This window comes from Durio zibethinus, chromosome 19 (genome assembly GCF_047325235.1).
Source record: "Durio zibethinus cultivar Kanyao isolate XHJ-2024 chromosome 19, ASM4732523v1, whole genome shotgun sequence".
Classification (NCBI taxonomy): Eukaryota; Viridiplantae; Streptophyta; class Magnoliopsida; order Malvales; family Malvaceae; genus Durio; species Durio zibethinus.
In genome coordinates, this window is record NC_143180.1 from 6472009 (window position 1) to 6484373 (window position 12365).

A 12365-nucleotide genomic window follows, 5' to 3' on the forward strand; every position below is an offset into this window, starting at 1 on the left:
TTAAATCCAGCTATTTGAGTATGAAAATATATATGAATTTATCTTAAAGAATCAACTGTCGCGATATACCAATGGAATTGTAAAAAGAGAAAGTCGAGAAAAATAAAAAGAATTCCTACATATGTGTACATGAAAAAATGAATTTAAATCTGTCTCTCCGACCTAAACAACAAACGTTGTCTCTCAACGATAAATTAAGTGTTTGTGGCAATGACAGATAAGATTACTTGAATGTTAATCAGGCCGACGACATTGAAACTTAGACCAGATTCACCAGAATATCAGGGCTGTATTCAAATTGAAGCGTAATCAATTAACGTTGGTGATAACTGATAAGGTTCCGAAATTATACTTTCTGCAATTTAATAAAGCAACATTGAACCCTTTAGATGCGCTTTGCTGAAACACATGCATATGACTTTTTTTTTTTTTTTTGGCACATGCATATATGAACTTTCTATTAGTCAAATAATCCCTGAAACACATTAATTCAATTATTACGTTTAAATTAGTTCAAATTAAATCATTCAAATCAATATGCAAAAATGATTTAAAGCTGAAGTGATTAGGGCAAAATTAAATATCTACAATCACAAATTCAAAAGATTGACAAAATTATGATAAAGGGTAAGCTCTAATTCAAATCTTTTAGCATCTTATTTCAAAGTTAAAACAAATTACACACTTTCATAGAGACCATGAGGTCTATATATATAACCATAACTTGGGGCATTATTCTTAGTTTAAATTAAAACATATAGATCCCCATATTAATATTTTAGACAATATTATAGAAGAATAAAAGCAAGTAACTTGCTAGTCATGCACGATTAAGCCCTGTGCAATTTAACCAATGATCGGAACCCTAGTAACGATCCCATAAGTGTTAACCCAAACACGAACCCTAGTGCACAAGAAATCCCCAGTGACTATTGTTCCTTCCAACACTATCTCAGCATTGACATGAGGATTCTCCTTCTCAATTGTTGCTGCTGCATCCTCCCCTTTCGTCCCCACAAGCTCCGGCCACGAACTTTTCCCTGCATATATTTATAGGCACAAGAATTTATATAATTGTATTAAAGGAAAGGAGTTTATTAGTACAATTACAAGGCATTATTGGCATTGAAAGTTACCTTTGCATTCATCTGAAGCCATCTTTTTGTTCCTTTGACTCTACAGCACTATCTCAATTAATTTCCTGCTTTGGTTTGTTTGTGACTTTGTGTTACGGCTATTAGTGATGATGGGTATTTATAGATAAGGAGTGGGTTAGCCTGTTGGTCATTATTGACCGTTCTTGCATACAGCTGGCCTATGCTTGAAACTTTGAAGTTTTTTTGGGTAAATTGTTTGTTGTTTTTCACATCAGCCCTGACAAAGATTAGGATGAATATTGATGAAAATTCAACCTATATTTCTAAGATATATGTGGTTTCTGCCACTATTTGTAACATTGTCAATGAATTTGATTACACCAAAGCTTCTTTGAACAGTTCAAGGCCTTAGCTTGTAGATATTGCAATAGGAAAGCTTGTTTCAGAGATTGGATTATGATTGAAGATAATATTGGATCATGCCAAGGTTTTTCAAACAAATATTGGCTCACAACTCAAACATATCTCTCTTGGTCAAAGCAAGAACCAGCTGAATTTTGAACAAATCCGTGCAGAAAAAGAAAACTTTTTTTTTTTGTTGACAAGCATGATTTCAACGGAATATCTGGTGACAGGTAAACAAAATGCGTATGTTAATTATTTTATATGTAGTCTAATAATGATCCATACCTCTCAACAATGCGTGTGAAAGCGAAAGCATAATTTCAACTTTGAAACCTGCCTTGCAACCTTGTTCATATCAGGCCTTTTCCCTGGATCCTCCACCAAACGTTCCAATGCCACCAAGACCATCTTCTCAGCCACTTCCACTGGAAAAGAGTCCTTCATCCTCCTATCCACCTACCTCCTCACCCCTGCACTGCGTCCAGGTGCCGCCTCTCTATCAGTATCTATAGCACTTACTCTCTTATACCCTCGTTTCCTTCTACCAAAAACTTCAGGGCCTCCTGTCCACTGAACAGCTCCAAAACCACAACCCCAAATGCATAAACATAACATTTATGTGTCACCAAACCACTAAATTGAAGCACAGGTGCAATGCAGCCTCTAGGTCCTTCAATCTTCATATCTTTACTCTTTGATCTCCCAAGAATTTTTTATCCCTCCTCTTTTGTCACTTCCCCGCATAGCTCAGCAGTGCCAAAATGAGAGAGTTATGGAGATTTAGCTTGAAATTAAGTAGTTGGAGTTGTTGTAAAAGTAGCTTGAGGAAAGAACTAAATTGCTGGATGTGGAAGTGCTGGAAGATTGGCCTGATAAAGAAGATGAAGATTTTGTGGATTTTGAGGTTTTGGGTGTTTAGGATGAAGATGGAAATGATAGTCCTTTTGAATTTGAAGATCTCGGTTGGATTGCATCTGTACTCTTCTTTGATCTACACATTAGGAAGAGAAATATACAAGGAAAAAAATGACAAATTTTCTTGCTTTCCAAAGGGAAAGTCTGCATCTTTACAAAGAAACTTCGGTGGGTTATAATGGAGGGATTGGTTCTTTGCGGTGGTTGAGTTGGTGGTGGCGGTGGTGGAGATGTTTAGAGACAACAGGGAAAGTTTTATGGGGGAAATTAAAAAAGAAAAAGGTTGTCTATTTTTTGCTTTGAATTCTTTGTTGCGTTTGGAAGATTGCAGTGTTGTCTTTTGTCAATAAGCTACAGCTTTCTTCCTGAAATTAAATTCTACTTCAATTCTTCCCCATGACTGGTACTATTTTTTACAACCAGATAAGAAAATTTGCCATTGTTAGATTTTCCATCTGCAACAATTTGTGAAGGTTATTAAAGTTTCTAACGAATTTTTAAATCTTCCTATTTAAATTTCGAAGGATTTTTTTTTATTTATTTTCATATAAATATATAACATGCAAATCTAGCACTAAATCAACCAATAAAGACTAGTATGAACATTTAGAAATTTTATTAACATGAAAGAATCTGATTGTCATCTTTTGTTAACTTGTCATACTGCTGCGATCCCATGCCGCCACCTGAAATGATAATGTTTGACAAATTCATTGAGGATTATGACTGGAGTGGTAGGCACATCAACAATATGAGAAAGACTATTATTGTAGTTAGAAACCAACCAAATGACAGAGATTTGCGTCAACTTTAATTTGGTTAATTATTCAAATTAAATGATCAGTTGACCACCATTAATTTGACTAGTAGAAAGTTCATATATGCATGTGTTTCAGCAAAGCTTATATGAAGGGTTCAATGTCTGCTTTCTTTAATTGCAGAAAGTATAACGTCGGAACCTTATCAGTTATCACCAACATTAATTGATTACATATGCTTCAATTTGAATACAGCCCTGGTATTCTGGTGAATCTGGTCTAAGTTTTAATGTCGTCGGCCTGATTAACATGCAGGTAATCTTATCTGTCATAGCCGCAAGCACTTAATTTATCCTTATGAGACAAGGTTTGTTTTTTATTCAGACAGACAGGTTTGAATTCTTCTTTTCATGTATACATATTTAGAAATTCTTTTTATTTTTCCTAACTTTCTTTTTATACAATTTTAATCAGTACAACTGAACCAACAATTCATTAATGAAGATAAATTGATTAGTATCCTAATTTCATATTCAAATTAAAAATATTATTGTAAAATATTCAATTATGATTTTTGTTGGCCCTTTCATTTATGATTAATGTGTATACAAAGGAGACAAGTATTGGATAAATGTTAACTTATTTTAATCTCTTATTCCCTTGTTTCAGAACAATGATTTCAAACTAAATCTTCATTCATTAAGTAAATAATCCACTAGGGGCAATGTGTATTGGAAGGTTTGAATAACCTTTCTATATTCTTTTATGAGCCTTGTCTTTGACATCCACATTGAAATACTTGTAGCATAGAATGCCTCAAAATTGTTCATATCATCAACAAATTGATCAAATCATACTTACTTCACCAATTAAGTTATCAACTTCTTCACCGATTAAGTTATCAACTTATGCATCAACATACAAATTCTACTCTTTCATCAACAAAATAAAGATTTAATTAGGGGTTGTTTTCTTTTTTTTTTTTTTTTCTTTTTGTCAGTGAATTGAATCGATCATCTAATGATTTATCTATCTATATCTCAAATATAATAACTTAGATGTGTTAAGGATAGATTCTCAATTGTATATTTTTTTAGTGTAAAATTTGCCTCAACAGTACGTACGCAGGTGCATGCATTCCTTCTTCAAAAAGTGAGGTTCGAATCTTTTTCTTCAAAAATCAATCAAAATAAGATCATAGAAAAAACTGGAAGAATATTGTTATTTCATGATAGTATTCCCTAAACATACAATAATAAGAATTAATCCTTCTCGAAGAGATAAATATTATGAGGATGTAAGAGGGCATTTAGCAAATAATATGGACCCCTTAGATCGACAACATCATAATTTTGAAATACTTCTACCTTAATTACAAATTCAAGATAAGGACAAAAATATGAAAAAGGTAAGCTCTAATTGAAATTGTTTAACATCTTATTCCAAAGTTGAAACAAATTACACATTTACATAGAGACCATGAGATCTATATATATAACCATAACTTGGGCCATTATTTTTATTTTAAATTGCAACATATAGATCCCTATATTAACATTTTACACAACATTATTGAAGAATAAAAGCAAGTAACTTGCTAGTCAAGCATGATTAAGCCCTTTTCTATTTAACCAATGATCGGAACCCTAGTAACGATCCCATAAGTGTTAACCCAAACACGAACCCTATCGCACCAGAAATCCTCAGTGACTATTGTTCCTTCCAACACTATCTTAGCATTGACATGAGGATTCTCCTTCTCAATTGTTGCTGCTGCATCCTCCCCTTTCTTCCCCACAAGCTCCGGCCACGAACTTTTCCCTACATATATTTATAGGCACAAGAGTATATATATAATTGTATTAAAGGAAAGGAATTTACTAGTACAACAAGGCATTATTGGCGTTGAAAGTTACCTTTGCATTCATCTGAAGCCATCTTTTTGTTCCTTTCACTCTACTGCACTATCTCAATTAATTTCCTGCTTTGGCTTGTTTGTGACTGTGTTATGGCAATTAGTGAAGATGGGTATTTATAGACGAGGAGTGGGTCAGCCTGTTGGTCATTATTGACCTTTATTGCATACAGCTGGCTTATGCTTGAAAGTTTGAACTTTTTTGGGTAAGTTATTTGTTGTTTTCCACATCAGCCCTGATAAAGATTAGGATGAATATTGGTGAAAATTCAATCTATTGTTCTAAGATATATGTGGTTTCTGCCACTATTTGTAACATTTTGTATGAATTTGATTATACCAAGCTTATTTTGAACAGTTCAAGGCCTTAGCTTGTAAATATTGCAATAGGAAACAATTCAAAGTTAGCTTGTAAATATTGCAATAGGAAACGATTCAAAGATTGGATTATGATTGAAGATAATATTGGATCATGCCAAGGTTTTTCAAACAAATATTGGCTCACAACTCAAACATATCTCTCTTGGTCAAAGCAAGAACCAGCTGAATTTTGAACAGAAATCCGTACGAAAGAAGGAAACTTTTTTCTTTTGGTTGACAAGCATGATTTCAATGGAATCTCTGGTGAAAGGTAAATAATGTGTATATATTAATTATCATATATGTAGTCTAATAATGATGCATACCTTTCAACAACAACCTAAATTTTAATGCATGTGAAAGTGAAAGCAAAAAAATCATAAAATTGAAGTTTTGTTAAAACTCAAATCCTAGATTCAATTTGTGTATGTTGTGAACATGAAGGAAAAAAATATATATATATTTAATAATATTTATAATTTAAACGGGTGAACTCGAGCCTAAACAGTATGTCAACCGAACCTAAACCATATCAATCCCACCTATGAACACGTATTCTATTATTCTCCACATAGATAATTTACAATAGAAAATGCTCTCAATGCAAGGCAAAATCCAATGAGAGGTGATGGTATGAGAAGGGAAAAGGAATATGAACATAAGTAGCTATTGCGTTTTCAATAACTTGTACATATATTTCCATCTTCCAAATGAACAAATTGCATAAAAAAATTGAACCATGAATATAAATGACTCAGTAAATATATCAGATTCAAGTGCCTCTCTATTCATGAGCATGAGGCTCCCTCACTGCTCCAGTGAACATTATACAGAATTGGAGAAATTTTATTCTTTTAGTTCTTGTAAAACTATGAAACAAAAGTGTTCATCCACCAACTATAGAAGCTATAATGGCCAACTCATCTTTCTCCTTAACAACAGCTGACTTAGTTGTATAGTCCTCGTTGAGAGCAAGAACGATGCACCACGAATCTCTTCCAAGTTTAGAAACTTACCCACAAGCTGGTTTAGACAATCCTGTGTATTACTACCCGATTAAACCTCCAATGGCAATTCAGTCAACCCAGTTATATCTGGAGCTTTGGCGAAGAACAGCACCTTTATTTGAAAAGATGAGCCTTGATCAACAACAGGTGTGCCAACCAAACTGTCATCCTTAACTTTGATTTCCATTATGCGAATAATAGAAGGCAGCACTGGATTATATCACAAATTGAACCTGTCACTGCTACAGAAAAACATATGAATTTCAAATTTAAACCAGCACTAGTATCTGTTTTTGATTTGGGAAAAAGGATTCAAATCTGGGTCTGACTTTTCTTCGTTGCATTTTTATGCATTATTTTTTAATAAGACTTTAATCATCATTCACAATTATGATTTTCACTATTCATGAGTGTATGTTGAAAAACTTAATGGACAGAAAATCCATGAGTGAATCTTTGAGTAGGAAATCAGGTACCAACCTTGAGTTAAATGTTAGGATACAGTATTCTAGAACAGAATCACATAAATCAAACAAGAATTTCACAAATCATTAATACTACAGATACTCGGCTGAAGATTTTATACAGAAATCAAACCATAATTCATATCCGCAAATGACTTCAAAAATGTCAGCATGAACCCCAACTTATCATTGCCCTAGAATATGTTCAGGTATGTGAAAGAAACTCCTTTTTCTAAATAAAAAAGCAGAAAAGGGTTTTTAAGCCACATTCTTAGCCTCCAAGACAATGGCCCAATTGTCTACCCGTTTACCCATTTGTCTTTTTCGGGTTTGAAATCCAACATGGCCCAAATTGTATACCCGTTTTCCCATTTGTCTTCTTCGGGTTTGAAATCCAACATGGCCCAATTTGTCTTTCCAATCTAATGCGGCGATGGCTATCAGTCATTATTTAAATATTTTATTTTTAAACCGAGGCCCCATTTTTGTTACACAGTAATGCTATATGTTGATGTTTATAAAATCAATGTCCGCCGTTGGATCAGATTCAAAAGAAAAGAAACCTATATATATGAGGAGAACCAAAGGGTAGGGAAAGGATAATAAATCACAAACAAACGAACTCTTTTGTTTCCTTTTTTTTAATCTTATAAATACGTACAAGCCTGAATCCTCTTTTCTTCTTGCATTCTTGTTTCAATCTTTGGTTTGTTTGGTTGTTTTTAATGGCGTCTTCAAGAGAAGGGCATTACAGGGGAATAAGGAAAAGGCGATGGAGTAGATATTACGCAGCCGAAATACGTGATCCATATAAAAAAACTAGGGTTTTGTTGGATACGTTTGACAGGACGGACGAAGCCAAACCTAAAACCAACTTCCCTGCTACATCTTCCAAAGCTGTTCTCTCGTCCAAGAAATCAAAGCCATCTAAGTCTGAGGATAAGGCTGTGATTGTGAAGGTGCCTTTGAATCAGGTTGAGTTTCCAGAACCAACAAATAACTGTGTAAAGTTGGCAGGAAAAAACTTACAAAAAGGCATATCGGTAATGGTAGAAGTAGGCGTTCTCATGAGTCTATCAATGCCATGCAAACATTGAGCCAGGGTGCCAACAAATGTAACTCATGTGGCAGCAGCATTAAGTGTCGGTGTAGCAAAATTCCAAATAAGTCACACCATGCATCTTCCAAAAGATCATTGGCTTCAGATCTTAGAATGTGTAGTGCTGCTGATGCCACTAAATTGGATTGCAAGGGAAAATCCACATTGACATCATCACAAGTGAGCAAGTCTGGTAGTAATGGGGCTGTAAGTGCTTTGGTTCCTGAGAGTGTTTGTCTTAGTTCTCAACTTACAACTCCAACAGATGCATTTTTAACTCCTATTGCTGACCTACAAATGTCACCGAAGAAAGCTCTCCGCGCTGCAATGCTGAAAAGTCGTTTCGCTGACACCATTTTGAAAGCTCAACAGAATTTATTACTTGTTCATGGTGCCAAAGCTGATCCAGTGAGGATGCAACAGGAAAAGGAAAAGTTGGAAAGAAGGTTGCTTGAAGAAAGGGCAAAGATTGAAGCTCAGATGAGAGCTGCCAAAGCTGCAGCAAAACAGAAGGCGGAGGTTGGGTTGAGAAAACAAAGAGAAAAAGAAAGAAAAGCTGCTAGGGTTGCATTGCAAAGGATGGAAAACACAGCTGGGATTGAATTGAATTTGGAGATTGTAAAGGAACTGGATATTCTGAGTGGATGCTCTCTTTCTCTTGGGAATCCACCGCATCAACTCGGTTTGTTTATCAAAGAGTATTCGGAAGACGAAGTTAATGAGGCGGGTCTGAATGAAGATCTTGAAGAGGGAGAAATACAGTTGCAGCTCATGCTTATGTAAGTGGTGCCCACTAGATGAACCATATGTTGAGAAAATAGGTTAGGCATGCAATTTGAAGTAGTCTGACCATGCGATTTTACTTCTGGATAAGCAAAGAGTAATAGCATCAAAGAAATTGACACTGTAATAGTAGTATCTATGATTGTAACATTTGAAAAACATTAATAGTAATTGCAGTTAAGTTTCATGGCTTGATTACAGTCCAATAATTACAAAATGGGGCAATGGAAAACAGTGAGTAGACTAATGATAACATTGACGTTGGTCAGTTCCATTAATTCCCAGGGTCTGCGCTCAAACATCTCTATATCCATCCATAAAGATCAGGACATAAAAAGCTTTTGAAGATGAAATATGACTGCATAAAACAAAAGTTGAGAAGATCTTAACTACTTAGAGTCTTATATCAAAGATTCAAAACCAATAGTAAACCATCAACGCCAAACAACCATGTGAAGCAGTCAGTTACCTAGTACCATTTATCTGTAATATGTAGCAGCACTCATTGAAGCAGAAAAATGACCTCAAATCTTAATCTCTGTATATTATTCACAACATGTACAAAAAATCTACAAGTACCTCTGGTTATTTAAAAGAATCATGAATTGTAAAGATAAAGATGCAAAAAAAAAAAAAAAAAAAAAAACTCTATTAACACTTATTACTGATGAAATTGACAACCCCAAAAAATTTGCTCATACAAATGACCAAAAGCCGCAATCAATTATGTATGGTTTACCTTGGAGCCATTAGACTGAGATATCAGTAGGCAAACCAATCTTATCAGCCCAATTCTTTGACTTCAAATACAACTTTGAAACCTGCCTTGCAACCTTGTTCATATCAGGCCTTTTCCCTGGATACTCCACCAAACATTCCAATGCCACCAAGACCATCTTCTGAGCCACTTCCACTGGAAAAGAGTCCTTCAACCTCCTATCCACCCACCTCCTCACCCCTCAACTGCGTCCAGCTGCTGCCTTTCTAGCGGTATCTATAAAACTCACTCTCTTATACCCTCCATTTCCTTCAACCAAAAACTTCAAGGCCTTCTGTCCACTGAACAGCTCCAAAACCACTAAATTGAAGCTCAGGTGCAATGTAGCCTCTAGTTCCTTCAATCTTCATATCTTTACTATTTGATCTCCCAACAATTTTTTATCCCTCCTCCTTTGTCACTTCCCATCGTAGCTCAGCAGTGCCAAAATGAGAGAGTTATGGAGGTTTAACTTGAAATTGAGTAGTTGGAGTTGTTGTAAAAGTAGCTTGAGGAAAGAACTAAATTGCTGGTTGTGGAAGTGCCGGAAGATGGGTCTGTTAAAGAAGGTGAAGATTTTGTGGATTTTGAGGTTTTGGGTGGGATGAAGATAGAAAATATAGTCCTTTCGAATTTGAAGATCTTGGTTGGATTACATCTGTACTCTTCTTTGATCTACACATTAGGAAGAGAAATATAAAAGGAAAAAAATGACAAATTTTTTTGCTTTTCAAAGGGAAGTCTGTATCTTTACAAAGAAACTTCAGTGGGTTATAATGGAGGGATTGGTTCTCTGCGGTGATTGAGCTGGTGGTGACGGTGGTGGAGATGTTCAGAGACGAAAGGAAAAGTTTTATGGGGAAATAAGGATTAGACAATCAAAAGACTGTTTTTTGTTAAATTTAAAAAAAAAAAAAAAAGGCGGTCTATTTTTTCTTTGAATTCTTTGTTGGGTTTGGAAGATTGCAGCGTTGTCTTTTGTCAATGAACTGCAGCTTTCTTCCTGAAATTAAATTCTACTTCAATTCTTCCCCATAACTGGGACTATTTTTTACAACGAGTTTGCCGTTGTTAGATTTTCCCTCTGCAACAATTTGTGAAAGTTGTTTTCCAATGAATATTTTAATCTTCCTATTTAAATTTCAAAGGATTGTTTTTATTTTCATATAAATATAATATACAAATCTAGCACTAAATCAACCAATAAAAACTAGTATGAACATTTAGAAATTTTATTAAAATGAAAGAATTTTATTGTCATCTTTGTCAACTTGTCGTACGCTTTCATGAGCTGCTGCTATCCCTTGCCGACTCCAGAAAAGATAATGTTTGACAAATTCATTGAGGATTATGATTGGAGTGGTAGGTACAACAATATGAGAAAGGCTATTATTCTAGTTAGAAACCAACCAAATGACAGAGATTTGCGTCAACTTTAATTTGGTTAATTATCCAAATTAAATGATCTCTTGACCATCATTAATTTGACTAATAGAAACTTCATATATGCATGTGCCAAAAAAAAAAAGTTCATATATGCATGTGTTTCAGCGAAGCTTAATTGAAGGGTTCAATGTCTGCTTTGTTTAATTGCAGAAAGTATAATTGCAGAAAGGGTTCAATTTGAATACAACCCTATTATTCTTGTGAATCTGGTATAAGTTTCAATGTCGTCAGCCTGATTAATATTTTTCTTGACTTTCTTTTTGACAATTCCAATCCGTACAACTGAAATAACAATTCATTAATGAACATTAATTAATTAGTATCCTAATCTCATGTTCAAATTAAAAATATTATTGTAAAACGAAAGTGCATGCATTCCTTCTTCAAAAAGTGGGATTCAAATCTCGTTCTCTCAAAATCAATCAAAAATAAGAACAAAAAAAATACTGGAAGGATGTTGTTATTTTCTGATAATATTCTCTAAACATACGATAATAAGAATTAATCCTTCTTGAAGAGATAGGTATTAAGAGGATGTAAGAGAGCATTTAGCAAATAATATGGACCCTTTAGGTCGACAACGTCAAAATTTTACTGTACTTCTGCCTTATTATAAATTCAAGAGAATGACAAAAATATGATAAAGGATAAATTCTAATTAAAACTATTTAGCATCTTATTTCAAAGTTAAAACAAATTACACACTTACACAGAGACCATGAGGTCTATACATATAACCATAACTTGGGGCATTATTCTTATTTTAAATTATAATATATAGATCTCCATATTAACATTTTACAAAATATTATTGAAGAATAAAAGCAAATAACTTGCTAGTTAAGCATGATTAAGCCCTTTGCAATTTAACCTATGATCGGAACCCTAGTAACGATCCCATAAGTGTTAACCCAAACACGAACCCTAGTGCACAAGAAATCCCCAATGACTATTGTTCCTTCCAACACTATCTCTGCATTGACATGAGGATTCTCCTTCTCAATCGTCGCTGCTGCATCCTCCCCTTTCTTCCCCACAAGCTCCGGCCATGAACTTTTCCCTACATATATTTATAGGCACAAGAATTTATATAATTGTATTAAAAGAAAGGAATTTATTAGTACAATTCAAGGCACTATTGGCATTGAAAGTTACCTTTGCATTCATCTGAAGCCATCTTTTTGTTCCTTTCACTCTACTGCACTATCTCAATTAATTTCCTGCTTTGATTTTTTTTGTGACTTTGTGTTATGGCAATTAGTGAAGATGGGTATTTATAGATGAGGAGTGGGTTAGCCCTGTTGGTCATTATTGACCTTTCTTGCATACAGCTGGCTTATGCTTGAAACTTTGAAGTTT

The 12365-nt window shown here is 34.4% G+C and overlaps 2 protein-coding genes and 1 pseudogene across 3 annotated transcripts; 2 read left to right on the forward strand and 1 right to left on the reverse strand.

Annotated features, from left to right (window-relative positions):
* Positions 1-6081: 6081 nt before the first annotated feature.
* Positions 6082-7137, reverse strand: LOC149513400 (molybdopterin synthase sulfur carrier subunit-like; annotated as a pseudogene). Its single transcript, XR_016330514.1, has 2 exons — positions 7055-7137; positions 6082-6667 (listed from the first exon to the last, which is right to left on the reverse strand). The product of XR_016330514.1 is annotated as a molybdopterin synthase sulfur carrier subunit-like (transcript).
* Positions 7138-7504: 367 nt separating this feature from the next.
* LOC149513401 (uncharacterized) lies at positions 7505-8003 on the forward strand (the record flags this gene model as incomplete). The annotated part of the gene is made up of 1 exon (XM_089748659.1): positions 7505-8003. A coding segment is annotated over exon 1 (357 nt), but the record flags the coding sequence as incomplete, so codon positions are not given.
* Positions 7920-8864, forward strand: LOC111309855 (transcription factor GTE12-like). The gene has a single exon (XM_089748465.1). It carries the CDS (start codon positions 8006-8008, stop codon positions 8801-8803), a length of 798 nt encoding a protein of 265 aa, XP_089604591.1. The 5' UTR covers positions 7920-8005; the 3' UTR covers positions 8804-8864.
* The last annotated feature ends 3501 nt before the right edge of the window (positions 8865-12365 follow it).